The sequence below is a fragment of the Cetorhinus maximus genome, chromosome 15 (assembly GCF_964194155.1).
Source record: "Cetorhinus maximus chromosome 15, sCetMax3.hap1.1, whole genome shotgun sequence".
In the NCBI taxonomy this organism is placed as follows: Eukaryota; Metazoa; Chordata; class Chondrichthyes; order Lamniformes; family Cetorhinidae; genus Cetorhinus; species Cetorhinus maximus.
In genome coordinates, this window is record NC_135893.1 from 49965709 (window position 1) to 49982802 (window position 17094).

Sequence of the window (17094 nt, forward strand, 5' to 3'; positions counted from 1 at the left end):
CTAGAATGACAAGGGCAGCAGATGCATGGGAACATCATCACCTGCAAGTGCCCCTCCAACTACACACCATCCTGATGTGGAACTATATCACCGTTCTTTCTTGGCTGTTACGATCCCAGCTGAGGTTACTCCTGGACAAGCCTGATCCCAGAGTGGAACCAGCTGATAGGTCCTAACTTTTATTTGTTTGTTTAGATACATGGAGAATAGCTACTGAACAGAGGCACAGGAGTTAACTGATGAACATATAAAAAATGAATAAAACATTTATTAAACAAGAAAAGATGAATTATATTACAATACTCCTTCACCCACAACTATACCTTTACAGATATATACAAATTTGTAAGGATAACACAAGTTACAAAAGCTATCTTATACTCTAATGTTCACAGTAAGTACACATGTACCAATAGGGACCCTGTGGTTAGACACACCACACTCTGAAACCAAGTGACAGATGCCACTTCAACCAGATGCAATGGGTCTCTCATCAACTCCCCCCAGATGTTTATCACATACTGGTCTCACTGAACTCCATCTTTCACACAAGGGTTTCCAATCTCCGCTCTCCAAGGACGCGCCTTAGAATCTTCTCCTAAACCAACGCTTTCTCTCAGATGCCTTCCGCAAGGGTTCACCTCCAGGGTTTCAAACTGTGGCATAGAGTCATAGAGTTTACAGCATGGAAAGAGGCCCTTCAGCCCATTGTGTCCATGCAGTCATCAAGCCCCTATCTACTCTAATCCCATTTTCCGGCACTTGGCCCGTAGCCTTGAATGCTATGGCATTTCAAATGTTCATCTAAATACTTAAATGTTGTGAGGGTTCCAGCCTCTACCACCCTTTCAGGCAGAGAGTTCCAGATAGCCCCCACCCTCTGGGTGAAAACATTTTTCCTCAAATCCCCTCTAAGCCTTCTGCCCTTTACCTTAAATCTATGCCCCCTGTTTATTGACCCCTCCACTAAAGGGAAAAGCTTCTTCCTTCTACCCTAATAATCCTCGTAATTTTGTATACCTCTATCAGGTCCCTCCTCAGCCTTCTCTGCTCCAAGGAAACAACCCCAGCCAATCCAATCTCTCTTCATAGCTGAAACACTCCAGCCCAGGCAACATCCTGGTGAATATCCTCTGCATCCCCTCCAGTGCAATCACATCCTTTAGTGTGGTGACCAGAACTGCACACAGTACTCCAGATGTGGCCTAACTAATGTTTTATACAGCTCCATCATAACCTCCCTGCTCTTGTATTCTATGCCTTGACTAATAAAGGCAAGTATGCCTTCTTAACCATCTTATCTACCTGTGCTGTTGCCTTCAAGGATCTATGGGCATGCACACCAACGTCCCTCTGATCCTTTGTTCTTCCTAGCATTCATTGTGTACTCGCATGCCTTGTTAGTCCTCCCAAAATGCATCACCTCACACTTTTCAGGATTAAATTCCATTTGCCACTGTTCTGCCCATCTGACCAGCCCATTTACATCGTCCTATAGTCTAAGGCTTTCCTCCTCGCTATTTAACACACCATCAATTTTTGTGACACCTACACACTTACTGATCATACCTCCTACATTCATGTCTAGATCATTAATGTACACCACAAACAGCAAGGAACCCAGCGCCAAATCCTGTAGTACACCACTGGACACAGGCTTCCAGTCACAAAAACAGCCTTCGACCATCACCCTCTGCTTTCTGCCACTAAGCCAATTTTGGATCCAATTTGCCAAATTGCCCCGAATCCCATGGGCTCTTACCTTCTTGACCAGTCTCCCATGTGAGACCTTATCAAAAGCCTTACTGAAGTCCTTGTAGAGTACATCAACTGCACTACCCTCATCTATACACCTGGTCACCTCGAAAAATTCAATCAAATTTGTTAGACATGACCTCCCCCTGACAAAGCCATATAGACTATCCTTGATTAATCCTTGCCTCTCCAAGTGGAGATTAATTCTGTCCCTCAGAATTCTTTCAAAAAGTTTCCCTACTGCTGATGTTAGACTCACTGGCCTATAGTTTCCTGGTTTATCCCTCCCACCCTTCTTGAATAATAGTACATTAGCTGTCCTCCAGTCCTCTAGCACCTCTCCTGTAGCCAGAGAGGATTTGAAAATTAATGTCAGGGCCCCTGCAATCTCTTCCCCAGTCTGGGATACATGTCATCTGGGCCTGGGGATTTATGAAATTATTTATTTATGATTTAAGAGTAATGAACTCTCCTTCCGATGTTCCTCTCCCCTGGGTCACCACATGCATTCCACACACACTCTCTCACTGACCCAGCCACCAACAGTACCGCTGCTTCACATGCCCATAGCAAAAAGTTACAGACCTCAGTTGTCTCTTTGGGCCTTCTTGCCTCTTGCAAGCTGTTCTTGCTTTAAATCTGCTTCCTGCAGCTTTTGCCTCTTTAAATCTAAGCTTGGGGCCTTTCTCTCTCTGCCCCTCACCCTTAACTTCATTAACAGGACTTTACTCAGGTTCCCATCATTCCTTGGACTAGAAGGTCTGCTTCGGACTTTCCCCTCTTCCACTTCCCTGTATTTTGGGGTCTTTCTTTAGCTTGGGACTGGTTATTTGTCCCCTTTGCTCCAGTCTCTCCTAGCAGCAATTTCAAAGCCAGCTGAACTCCAACAGCTTGCAAAACAAACTGCTGTCTTTCTTCTTGTGTGTGTGTCTGTGGGAAGCCCCTACCTCTCTGGCTCTCTGTTTCCAGGCAACAATCTAATTCTTTTACCCTTGTTTGTTTAACTTAGCTGCAACAGTCGTAAAAAACCTCATTAGAAATGCAAGCACCCTTTTAAAGTGAAACTAAAACTCAATTTGACCTTCCTTAATACACAGATACAGAAATACAAATCAAACTTAAACCTTAAAGCTAAAACTCATTCCTAACAGCTACAAATACCAATACAACTTACTTAAACTATCCCTACTTCCTAATACTGTCACTAGTTCAAATTCCTGGGACTTCCTAACAGCACTGTGGGTTTAATTACACTACATGGATTGCAGTGGTTCAAGAAAGGCAGTTCACCACCACCTTCTCAAGGGCAACAAATGCTCACATCCCATGAATGAATACCTAATGAATAATAAAAGCAGGTAAGGCAGAGGGATTGACATACATAGAGCATGTTCCGCATAGGACAGTATTAGGTTTTCCTTTTCATATCACTTGAGAATCATCCTATTTTTTGTTATTAATGCAGATTGTAAATGTATAAAAAGATGTCCAGGGTTTTTAGATGATAAGCGCAACACAGAAGTGCATTTAAAGAGCCCAGTTACTGTTACAAAAGGATTCATTGGCCTCTTAGTTCTAAGCCAGTTTTGATCATTTGGTTTTACACAGGGTATCCTTGTTTTCAAATCCCTCCAGGGCCTCACCCCTCCTGACCTTTATCTTCTCCTGCCTTACAACCCACCGAGATCTCTATGACTCTCTATTTCTGGCCTATTGTGCATTTCTCATTATTTTAAATCATTTAACTACTGACAAGCATGCCTTCAGATCTCTAGTCCTTAAGCTCTGGAATTAACTCTCACCTCTCTCTCTTCCTTTAAGATGCTCCACCTCTGACCTTGCTTTGGGCATCTGCCCTAATATCTCTTTAGGTGGATTGGTGTCAAAGTTTGATAATGCTCCTGTGAAGCTCCTTGGGGCATTACAATATGTTAAAAGTGCTATATAAATGCAAGTTGTTATTGCCGACAACTACTTTGCTATTGACCTTTTGTGCCTTCTGCTGTGGAGTTTTCATTTTTTAACATATTTTTCCAAATCTATTGGCAATATCTGTGTCTTTTTATTGGCAAACTTACAGAAGTTCATCAGGCTGGTAATGCACTACAGAAAGCAAATAGCAACCACTTGCTGGCACCTTCACTTCAACTACACAGATTGCATTTATTTTATGTACCAATGGATTAAAGCCTGACTTAAGAGGCATCTCCAGTAAGTAGCTCACTTAACTGAATCAGTATGTTGCAGGCACTGCATTGGCATAAGTGCTGTCTCTTGAATGGGATGTTAAATCAAAGCTCTGTGTATTCAAAATCCTGCAGCATTATTATGAGTAGGAAATTCCTGCCTGAAGTTCTCCTTTTGACCAATTTTGCCAAAAACAGAGTGACTCATATTATTTGCTCTTGGTTGGGGGTGGGGGGGGGAGGGGAGCAGTGCTGGTTTTGCAAATGTACAAATTTGTTACCTTATTTGCCTACATAAGTGATTATACTTCAAAAGCTATTCATTGATTGCAAAATACTATTTAAATGCAAGTTTTATACAAACAAACTAATTAGGAGCTGGAGTAGGCCAGTCGGTCCCTTGAGCCTGCTTTGCCATTCAATAAGATCATGGCTGATCTGAATGTAACCTCAACCCCACATTCCTGCCTACCCCAATAACCTTTCACCCCCTTGTTAATCAAGAATCTATCCAGATCTGCCTTTAAAATATTCAAAGGTTCTGCTTTCACCGCATTCTAAGAAAGAGAGTTCCAAAGACTCACAACCCTCTGAGAGAAAAATATTACTCCTCATCTCTGTCTTAAATGAGTGACCTCTTATTTTTAAACACTGTTCTAGATTCTCCCACAAGAGGAAATATCCTCTACACATTCACCCGGTCGAGACCCCTCAGGACCTGAAAGGTTTCAATTCAGTTGCCTCTTACTCTTCTAGATTCCAGTGGATACAAGCCTAACCTGTCCAACCTTTCCTCAAGGCAACCCGCCCATTCCTGGTATTAGTCTAGTAAACCTTCTCTGAACTGCCTCTAATGCATTTATATTTTTCTTTAATAAAGAGACCAGTATCGTACACAATACAATGGTCTTACCAATGCCCTGTTCTAACTGAAGCATATTCTCCCTACTTTTGTAATCAATTCCCCTCACAGTAAATGATAACATTCTATTAGCTTTCCTAATTACTTGCTGTACCTGCATACTAACCTTTCGTGATTCATGCACTAGGACACCCAGATCCCTCTGAATCTCAGAGCTCTGCAATCTCTCACCATTTAGGTAATAAGCTGTTTTTTTATTCTTCCTGTCAAAATGAATGATTTCACATTTGCCCACATTATACTTCAATTGCTAAATCTTTGCCCACTCACTTAACCTCTTTCCCTTGTAGCCTCCTTACGTCCTCTTCACAATTTACTTTCCTACCTATCTTTGTGTCATCAGCAAATTTAGCAACCATTCCTTTGGTCCCTTCATCCAAGTCATTTATATAACTTGTAAAAAGTTGAGGCCCCAGCAGTGATCCCTGTGGCATATCCTACCAACCAGAAAAAGACCCATTTATGCCAACTCTCTGCTTCCTGCTAGCTAGCCAATCTTAGTCTACAGCACAGAAGGAGCACCGGTCAACAAAGATCTGACTACACTAATTCTGTTTTCCAGTGCTTAGCCCATAGCCCTGGAGGTTATGGCAACACAAGTGAATATCTAAATACTTCCTAAATGTTACGAGAGTTTCTGACTCAACCATTCTTTCAGGCAGTGACTCCCACCACCCTCTGGGTGAAACAGTTTCTTCTCAACTCCCCTCTTAGCCTTCTACCTTTTACCTTAAATCTATGCTCCCTGGTTATTGACCCCTCTACTAGTGGAAAAAGTGCCTTCCTATCCACCCTATCTATGCCCCTCATAATCTTATATGCCTCTATCAAGTCCCCTCTCAACCTTCGCTGCTCCAAGGAAAATAACCCCAGCCTACCCAATCTTTCCTCATAGCTCAGACCCTCCAACCCAGGCAGCATCCTGGTAAATCTCTTCTGCATCCTCTCCAGTGCAATCACATCTTTCCTATAATGTGGTGACCAGGACTGCATGCAATACTCCAGTTGTGGCCTAACCAGCGTTTTATACAGTTTCAGCATAATCTCCCTGCTCTTGTATCCTATGCCTCGGCTAGTAAAGGCAAATATCCCACATGCTTTCCTTACCACATTATCTACCTGCCCTGCTACCTTCAGGGATCTGTGGATACGCACACCGAGGTCCTTCTGATCTTCAGTATTTTCCAGGGTCCTACCATTCATTGTGTAATCCTTTGCCTTGTTAGCTCTCCCCATTACCTCACACCTCTCCATTTCCTACTGCTCTGCCCACCTAACCAGTCTATTGATATCCTCTTGCAGTTTACAGCTATCCTCCTCACTATTTACCACCATACCAATTTTTGTGTAATCCGCAAACTTCTTGATCTCACCCCCTACATTTAAGTCCAAATCATTTATGGGCACCATAAACAGCAAGGGCCCCAGCACCGAGCCCTGCGGAACCCACTGGAAACAGGCTTCCAGTCACAGAAACACCCCTCTACCATCACCCTCTGCTTCTCAGCCAATTTTGGATCCAACGTCCCACCTTGCCTTGGATCCCAAGGGCTCTTACTTTCTTGACCAGTCTGCAATGAGGGACCTTATCAAAAGTCTTGCTAATGCCCATATAGACCACATCAAATGCATTACCCTCACCAATACTCCTGGTTACGTCCTCAAAAAATTCCATCAAATTTGTCAAACACGGCCTACCCTTAACAAATCCATGCCTATTATCCCTGATTAATCCGTGCAGATATATTCTGTCCCCCAGAATTCTTGCAACTTTCCCACCAGTGAGGTTACATTGACTGGCTTATAATTTCCTGGCCTATCCCTTCTTCCTTTTTTAATAATGGGACAATGTTAGCAGTCCTCCAGTCTGCTGGCACCTCACCTGCGGCTAGGGAGGATTTGAAAATTACTGCCAGGGCCCCTTGTATCGCTCCCCTTGCCTCCCTCACCTGGGATACATCTCATCCGGGCCTATGGATTTATCCACTTTTAAGACCGCTAAACCCGGTAGTGCCTCCTCTCTCTCTATGTTAATTTCCTCTAATATTTCACAGTCCTCCACCCTGATGTCTATACCCGTATTGTCCTAGTCCATTGTGAAGGCCGATGCAAAGTATTCATTGAGGACTGTACCCACATCTTCTGGGTCCACGCACAGATTACCTCTTTTGTCCCTAATTGGCCCCACCTTTTCCCTAGTTATTCTCTTGCTCGTTATATATTTTAAAAACCCCTTTGCATTTTCCTTTATTCTACCCACCAATGCTTTCTCATGCATTCACTTAGCTTCCCTAATTTCGTTTTTAGGTTCCCCTCTGCATAATTTAAACTCCTCTAAGAACTCTACCGTATTGAGCCCTCGGTATCTGCCATAAGCTTCTCTTTTTTTCCTTACTCCTAACCTTCATGTTCCTTGACATCCAGGGTTCTCCGGACTTGTCCCCCCCTTTGTCTTTATGAGAACATATTTGCCCTATATTCTCGCTATTTCCTCCTTGAATGCCTGCTCTCGCACTCTCCTCTAGGTGCTGCTGACTGCCTGTCCCGGGGTCCTCCTCTCCCACTCTCCTATCCATGCCAATATGTTACCCTCTTCACCATGAGCTTTTATTTTCTGCAATAACCTTTGATGAGGCACTTTATCAAATGCCTTCTGGAAATCTAAGTACAGTTTATCCACCAGTTCCCCTTTATCCACAGCACACGTGACTCTGTCAAAGAACTCCAAAAATTGGTTAAACATGATTTACCTTTCACAAAACTATGCTGAATCTGCCTGATTGCCTTGAATTTTTCTAAGTGTCCTGCTATAACATCTTTGATAATAACTTTTAACATTTTCCGTATGATAGATGTTAGGCTAACTGGTCTATCGTGTCCTGCATTCTGTCTCCCTCCCTTTTTGAATAAAGGAGTTACATTTGCTATTTTCCAATCTAATGGAACCTTCCTCAAATCTAGGGAATGTTGGAAAATTAAAACCAATGCATCAACAATCTCACTCACCACTTTTTTCAAGGCCTTAGGGTGAAGTCCATCCGGACCTGGGGATTTGTCAGCCCGCAGCCCCAACTATTTACACAATACCACTTCCCTGGTGACTGTAATTTTCCCAGGTTCCTCCCTGCCTTCCATTTCCTGATTTCCAGCTATTTCCAGGATGTTACTTGTGTCCTCTAGTGAGGACTGAAGCAAAATACCTGTTTAATTCATCTGCCATCTCCCTACTTTCCATTATCAATTCCTCAGATGCACTTTCCATAGAACCAATGCTCACTTTGTTAACTATTTTCTTATTTAAATACCTGTAGAAACTCTGTTTTTATATTACTAGCTAGCTTTCTTTTGTACTCTAATTTTTCCCTCCTTATTAATCTTTTCGTCATTCTTTGCTGTTCTTTATATTCTTTCCAATCTTCTGACCTGCCACTCATCTTTGCATAATTATATGCTTCTTCTTTAAGTTTGATCCCGTCTTTAACTTTTTTAGTTAACCACACATGGTGGGCTCTCCCCTTGGAATTTTTCTTTCTCATTGGAATGTATCTATTCTGAAATATCCCTTTAAATATTTGCCACTGAACTTCTATTGACCTATCCCTTAACCTCATTTTAGCTAGCTCTGCTTTCATGCCCTGATAATTGCCCTTATTTAAGTTTAAAATACTAGTCTTGGACGCATTCATTTCTCCCTCAAAATGAATGTAAAATTCAATCATATTATGATTTCTGCTATCAAGGAGTGCCTTCACTAAGAGGTTATCAATTAATCCTATCTCGTTGCTCAATACCAGGTCTAAAATAACCTGCTCTCTGGTTGGCTTCAGAATGTGCTGTTCCAAGAAACTATCCCAAAAACATTTTATGAACTCCTCATCTATGCTACCTTTGTCCATCTGATTTTTCTAGTCTATATGTAGGTTAAAATCCCTCATGGTTATTGCTGGAATCTTTCTGGCAAGCTCCTGCCAAAGGGTCATGAGGACTCAAAACGTCAACTGTTTTCTTCTCCACCGATGCTGCCAGACCTGCTGAGTTTTTCCAGATAATTCTGTTTTTGTTTCCCATTATCTCCTTTTATACTCTGTCCTACTGTGTAGTTACAATTAGGGAGCCTGTACACTACTCCCACAAGTGACTTCTTGTCTTTATCATTCCTCATCTCAACCCAAACCACTTCTACATCCTGGTTTCCTGAACTTAGGTCATCCCTCTCTAATTTGCTAATACCATCATTAATTAACAGAGCCACCCCTCCACCTCCTAAATTCCTGTCCTTCCTAAATGTCACATACCCTTCAATATTCAGGTCCCAATCTATGTCATCCTGTAGCCATGTCTCTGTATGGTTATCAGATCATACTTGTTTATTTCTATTTGCACTATCAGTTCATCTGTTTTGTTTTGAATGCTACGTGCATTTAGATACAGAGCCTTTAGTTATGCCCTTCTATTATTTTTGTCATGTCTAGCCTTATCTGCTGATTTACTCTTAGATTTGTCTGTCTGTCCCTTCCTGTCACAGTCTATCATTTCCCAAATTAATACCTGTCTCTCTTGCCTTGTCTCTACTCTTTGGTTTACCACATCTTCCCAAATCTGATCTCTTGCCCTCACTATTTAGTTTAAAACCCTCTCTACTTCCTTACTTAGGCGGCAAGGTCACCAGCCCCAGCACGGTTCAGGTGTAGACCATCCCAATGGTACAGAACCCACTTTCCCCAGTACCGGTGCCAGTGCCCCACAAACCAGAACCCACTTCTCCCACACCAGTCTTTGAGCCACGCATTAATTTCTCTAATCTTACTTGCCCTATGCCAATTTGCACGTGGCCCAGGTAATAATCCAGAAATTATTACCTTGGAGGTTCTGCTTCTTAATTTGGTGCCTAGCTCCTCATACTGACTATGCAGAGCACCCTTCCTCATCCTGCCTATGTCTTTGGACCTACATGGGCCACAACAACTGGATCCTCTGCCTCCCACTACGAGTTCCTCTCCAGCCCTGAGCAGATGTCCCAAACCTTGGCACCGGGCAGGCAACAAAGCCATCCGGACTCTCGCTCTTTGCTACAGAGAAGTGTCAACCCCCCTTAATATGCTGTCCCGTACTACCACTACATTCCTTTTAGCTCCCTGACTTGGGTGGCTTCCTGTACCACAGTGCCATGGCCAGTTTGCTCATCCACCCTGCAGCCCAGTCTCCACTCTCATCCAAACAAGCTGGGAGAACCTCAAACCTATTGGACAATTGCAGAGGGTCACATTTCTGCACTCCTGCCCTCTGCGTCCCCTTACCTGCCTCACTTGCAGTCACACCCTCCTGTCCCTGGCCACTGACCAAATCATAATATCCTTTTAAATGGTATGACTGCCTCCTGGTATAAAGCATCCAGGTAGCTTTCCCCCTCCCTGATGTGTCGCAGAGTCTGCAGCTCAGCCTCCAGCTCAATGACTCTGAGCTGAAGTTCCTCAAGCCACAAACACTCACTGCAGATGTGGATCACAATGTTACCAGGAGCTCCCACCTACTGTAGCCTTGACACATCACCTGCCCTGTCATCCTTAATGTGTTTTAAATAATTACTTAATTATATTGATCACTTATTCATGTTGCTTTCTTACATATTTTATTAAGTTTACCATCAAATTGTGCAGTATTTTAAACCTTAGGGATAGAATAGAATTACCCACTTACCAGATACTCACCAAACAGCTGGCTCATTTCCCTGTAGTAGAGGAAGAACCAATTTCTATGGGTTGAGAAAGATAGAAAGAGGAAACAAACAATTCCTTCTGCCCCTTCTCCCAACTCCCTTCTCACCAAACTCCAAGTCTTCACTCAGTTAGTCATCTGCACTAAACCCTGAACTTATAATAAACTGAACTGGTGATACAGTAACCAGATTCAACCAGTTAACTAATTAACTACTCAGCTCCTACAGCTGAGAGTGAGTTTACCCTGTCTAAACTGCAAGAAAGAACTTAGCCTGCCTACACAGTACTTTCCAGTTACAGCTAATTACAGACTAGATTTTAAGAGCAAAATTTAAGAACAAAATTTACACTTAAAACTCCCAAATCTTCACTCTGAGTCAGATTCACTCCATTCTTCAACATAGCAAAAATGACCAGTAGTATAAATCTTGGCTGGAGGTAGTTCTGAGCAGATGATGTAACTCAGTCACAACCTCCCTTGTGAAGTGTAGGTGGCTAAGGCAGCTTTCAGGCAACAGCCAAATGTACCTACATCTACAGACCTTGCTCCTGGGATGTGACTGAGTAAGGTGTACATTTTCCTTTGTTCCCTGTGCTTAAGATACTTCCAATTTCATCAATATCCTTGGAATTCCTACTGAATTATGTGGTTACTACTCACCTTCACAATGTTGTGGTAAAAGGTATCTGCAAAAGAAGTCTTCAGTGCAAAATGTGGTAGCAAGCAGCAAGAGAAAGTAATGCTACAAAGATAATGCAGGAACAGGTGTATGAAAACTCTTAAAAAATACAGTATCAAGTTAACACATTTAAAAGATTAAACTTCAGAAAGCAATTACCATTTTAAACGTGTGAGCAGTGCTACATGACTAAATCACTGAAAATAATTGTGACTATTGGATTGGGATCACTTCGCAGAGGAATGCCTACAATTAAGCTGATGCATCATTGCAAATGGAAAAAATAACAATTCAGATTGCTAAATTTGGCACATCAGTTATCAGGTACTGGAGCACACCAAGACACTTACAAAATTGGCTCTTCTCTCTGTTGGCTGCGTTTAGCAGAAAGGCACTTGGAGTTATTACTTTTTGTGATGAAGGGTTACAGATAAGAAGAGACTTGAAGTTAGCATTTTTTTTTAAACGAGCTGAGAAGGTTCATTAGCCTGATATAAATGTGAGATTATGAGGGTTATGATACAGAAACCAACGATGGACCGTTCTGCTAGTTAGGACATAAATTAATCAGTAGTTTAGAAGAGGTTATGAGTTTTGTATTTATTTTATATGGCTGTTACAAAGTGAAATCTGCCAGTACAATCTTGTCAAAGTAAACTTCATAATGGCCCAGATTTTTCTGGCCCTATGAACCTGACCTTTAAAAAGGGTTGCCCGCAGTTCCGATTTTCGTTTCAGAAGGCAGGTGGATTAGAAATTGAGCCTGCTGCCCCAGGGACACACGTGGTGGCTGCTGGATGCAGAGGTGGGCTGGTTGGAAGGCCTACCTGTGCTCTGGCACTTTGAATACAAAAAAAGTCCTCCAGCCCTCACTCCATTTCACCCACCATGCCAACCTATATCACTTCATAACCCCAATCCACCCCGCCATTGCCCCATGTTAACCTATTCCCCTTTACACCACCCATCCCGACTATAGCCCCTCACATCCCCTATGTCCCCCAGGTCCACATGGCCCTTTATAGCCCCCATACCAATTCATGCCAACCAATACCCTCCACCCACTATCCTTTGCCCTTATCCCCTCCATGACAATTCACCCAATATCCCTTGACAGCTTGATATTCTTTCACAGTTCTAAGGAGTTTATGCACTTTCTAGCACAATCATGTTGACTTTTGGGAACTTTAAAGGGTGCCTTACCTCTCTCAAAGGACCTGGGACCATATCTAAAGTGGTACCCTGGCTAATCAAACGAATCCACCACGTTCCAACCAGCTCTTATCTGCTCTAATATGCACATTCTGGACTTTATAGTCCTGGCCTACCAAAATCCCACTTCAGCAGAAGCAGCAGATGATTTAAATGCCTAGCTGTCTCCATAAATCGTGCATGTGCGAACCCAGGCCTGACTCCAGTCCTGCCATGTGAGAATAAGAAATTCGGTGTTCGGGGTGGGATTTAGAATTTCCAGGCTTGCCTGCCATTTGCAGCACAACCATGGGCCTCTCCATTGTGGCGAAGGCCTAGGCCACTGTCTTTTTTAAAAAGAGAATGTGCTTATGCAAAAGGGAAGCATGGGAATGAGCAGTGAAATAGGATTACACTAGCATGAAGAAACACTAGCACTGACTTGGGGCAAAGACCTGTTTTTGTGTTATGATGTTTTATGATTTGCTGTGCATGACTGGACTGGATTTCTCATCTTGCCCTTGTTGGAGAGTACTTTGAAACAAAATCCAACACTGAGCTAAGTGAGGGGACATTAGGAAAAAGATACGTTTTCTGAAGTATCATAAAGGATAAGAAAAACCCAGAGAAGGTTAGGCATGCAAGTACTTAGTGCATCGGCAGCTGAAGGCATAGATGCCAATGGAACAGTGAAAATCTGGAATCTCAAGAGAGCAGACTTGGAGGAGTGCAGAGATCTTGGGGGATTGGAGGAGGTGAGAGAGGTAGGGAGGGATGATGCCATGGAGGAATTTGAAAACAAGTATGAGAATTTTAAAATTAAGGAGTTGCTGGACCAGGAGTCAATATGGGTTTTTCAGAACAGAGATGAACAGGGCTTGGGGCAAGTTAGGGTATGGCCAGCAGAGTTTTGATGAATTCGAACTTACAGATGTTGCAAGATGAGAGACTGGTGAGGAGGGCATTGCAATAGCTTAGTCTAAAAATAACAAAGGGATAGATGAAGGTTTTAGTAGATGAACTGAGGCAGGGGTGGAGACAGGCAATGTCATGGAGATGGAAATAGACAGTCCTAGTGATGGAGAGCTTACGGGGTCAGAAGCTCATTAGGGTCAAAGAGGACCCAATGGATGGTGCCGAACTTCTTGAGTGTTGCGTGCACTCCCTCAGCCAACTGGAAGTATTCCATCACACACTTGACTTGTGCCTTGTAGCTGGTGGACAGGCTTTGAGGAGTCAGGTGGTTAGTTACTCACCACAGAGTTCCCAGCCCCTCACCTTCTCTTGTAACCACAGTGTTTATATGGCTGGTCCAGTAACTTTCTAGTCAATGGTAAGCCCTGGGATATTGATAGGGGAGGATTCAACAATGGTAATGTCACTGAACATCAAAGGAGCTTAGGACCCACTACCTACGTAAGACTCACTTCTGAAACAAATTTCCACAGTACATTGCAAATAAGATGCAACGTCCCCCCTCCCCCATAGTTTGCTCTATTTACTTTTTACTTCCCTGGTGCTTGCACTTAGTAAAAGTGTACAGTGTGTGACATCTACTTAGTTTTGTGCTCCTTCCAAGTGCTATCTGGCAGGCAGTTGTTCTTCAATGTGGACTTCACACAGCTGTGGCTCTGTACCTATATTCTGGGTACTGAGATGGCAACGGCAGCCTACAATAGTTGGTTATCTGAAATATTTTACAATTTAACAACCATTTCTAAAATTTCATCCATATTTTACAATTTCTTGGAAAGACTATAACACTTGATGTGTCGCTGTAGCACATTGGGTAATTCAATAAATGCAAGATGACAAACCAGGCACCTTATTTTGAAAAAAAAATGTATTTCACAGTTGAACATTGAAACTGTACAAAGAAAAAATGCCAATAAAACACTTAAAAATCATTCTCAAGTGTCACAGCAGCTATAATAAATGCGAAATAGTGTTTTACATAATTGAACATTTTACTTCAATTGTTCCCTTTTTTCTCAAAAAGACTAGGTGATACTGCAAATATTATCCAGTTCCGGTGCAGAAGGTGGCCTATCCTCAGTGTTACAGTAGGTCTCTCCTATGCATTCTTTCCATTTAGTCAGTTTACCTTTCACAAGTGTCATCATAATAGAAAGCTGTTACAATTATTGGCCAAAGATGCAAAGATTTTTTTATAGAAAGAGGAGAAACACAGTTATCACTTACAAAAGAGGGAGACAGTTCTATTTCTTTTCCTTTGTCAGAAAGGAGAAAAGGGGTGAGAGAAGAAGTGGTGACAGGGTGCTTCTGGCATACTACAAATGCTAAAATCATTGACAGAAACCCTTTTGCTCTAACGACCTGAAAAGACATGAAAAGATCAACTGAAAAGTTTTTGTTCAGTTGATTTATATATGATGTCTTAAATTACTTGAGGTTGCCGAAAATAATGACATCATACCTGATTTGTCGAGAAGTTGGAGGTGGAGATTAAATTTCCATCACTTGAAGTGAAATTACCACAACTTTTGCTAATGTGGAAGACAGTTAAACAACGACTAAATCAATGATGGCATCATACATTACAACAGGGAAAAATATTACAAGTAGTCTATAGCATATAAATTAAATAGTAATACATATTATTAATCTTTGTATTAAGGATTGTGGAAAACATATGACCTTGTCGGTCAACCTTTGATCTTAAGAGTTGTCCTGGTCTATAGAAGATAAAGATGCAAGGCATGGTTAAGGTATGAAAGGCCACATGCAGGCCATTGCAGGCTAGATATAGTCTATAATATTAAAAGGCACGGATTTTAGTGACGCTAGTAAGAATTATAGTAGCAAGATCATTCTTTGCATTTGTACTGGTTAAATTCCCAGAGATTCTTCTTTTCACCACATAGCAATAATATATTAGTCATGAAGACAAAGGTAAAGATTTATGTTCCGATCAAAGCCATGTAAACATGCCAGTACCACCTTCCTTAAAATTGCTTGTCCCTTTATTAACAGTGGCACCGGCAAGCCTCTTTAAAACACTCTAGTTTGAAATTTCAGTGCAAATTGTCAAAACAAAATGTAACGAGTGTCTGTTTCAACTAGCGTGTTTACTCATTGATCAAAAAGAGAGGTGTTCCTTTGAAAAATGCGGAGTACATCTTCATTTGGTCCAGCAGGAAGCTGCAAGAACTGTTTCATGGGAGTTCAGGTTCCAAGCTTGACCAGCTGGCAAAGTTCCTGCCAAACAGGAGAGCTTGAAACAAAACCTCTTTGCTAAGAGATTTTGCAGTTGGTGCGTGTGCAGCTCTGAGGTGGACTCTGTGGCGGTCGGGGAGGTTTAGTTGACCTCTTCAAGCTGTTCCCTTTACTTCCACCGCTGCTTGAGGCCAGCGAGTACGAACGCCCATGCATCATGACAGCATTCATTCCATTGGCCATGGAAAAAGACTTGAGGTGGCTTTTTATGGCAACAGGTAGTGGTAGTTTGTCAATAAGGTGAACAGGTGTGCAGGAAACAATGGCTCGGCAACAAAGGTCTTGCAGTGTGAAAACTGAGGAAAAAGAAAAAGAAAATTAAGTACAGTTTTGAGTACTACTTTAATCTTAACTCAAGAGCTTAAAATTCATCTGAAGCATCCAGAAACCTGCAACATAATAGATTACTTTTGAGAATTGGGGGTGGTGGTGGGGGGGGGTCAACGCTTCACTATCTTCAAATGGTTAACTATTAATACTATTTATAAGTCTAAGGGCAGTCAGAAAATTGCCACAATTTTCAGGATGTCTGCACCCATGCAGAATCCATTTAAGATATGGCCTTAGTAATACTGTAACGTGGTTTCGAACAAGATGATCTGCTGCACAAACAAGGCTTCAAGATTTCATTTGGAGAATTTGACTCAATTAAACTGCAAACACCATTTAAAGAAAACATCAGAAGCCAAACAAATAAGTAGTTACAAGGAATCAACAACTGCACATTGTTTATTAAGCAGTAATTCAAACTAGTGTGTGTTTTGGTCATAGGCCCAATTTAAACAATGACAACAGACATAATGGCAAACGAAGTGCCAAGGTACTCCCTTTTGTAACAAAGGGTTAGTATTTATCATTTTTAATTAGAACATGATGATCACTATTTTCTTTCGAGCAGTTTCTGGGCCAGTTTTTCCTGATCACTTATAATTGTTTTTTAAATGCCTTTCAGGATTGGTTTTTCATCCCTTCAGACAATGGGAGGACAAATCAAACTCTAGCTTCAGTCTTCTCAAAGGACAATCTTAACAACTCTTGGCTCTTGATTTTTTATTTTATGGATGAGCTCTGCTCACAAACCCATTTTTCCTGTGCAATTTGTTGCAGAACAATTTAACTTTATTAATCTTATAACAAGTATCAGTGAATCAAAAGTTTGCCTGAAACCGTGTGGCCTATTGATCCCATACATGAATTGATAACATGAAGTTGGAAACCTCTAGTTTTCCCCCGCACTACCAGGCCTGCTCGCTTGGGGGCAGAGATGATTGCAAAATTACATTAATTGCACTGACATCAATACAAAATACATAGCATCAACAGTTTTTCTATGTGCAATAAATCGCATCTTTTAAAATAAAATGACAATCCTTAGTGCAGTTTTTGAAAAAATGCCAGCTATGAAG

The 17094-nt window shown here is 41.8% G+C and overlaps 1 protein-coding gene across 1 annotated transcript in view; it reads right to left on the minus strand.

The window, feature by feature from the left end:
* Positions 1–14279: 14279 nt before the first annotated feature.
* LOC144690662 (ras-related protein Rab-40C) overlaps positions 14280–17094 on the minus strand; it is an 87730-nt gene continuing 84915 nt past the window's right edge. Inside the window, exon 6 of the mRNA XM_078558386.1 lies at positions 14280–15984. Coding sequence (XP_078414512.1) covers positions 15707–15984 — 278 coding nt within the window. The 3' untranslated portion in view covers positions 14280–15706. The remainder of the gene's footprint in view (positions 15985–17094) is intronic.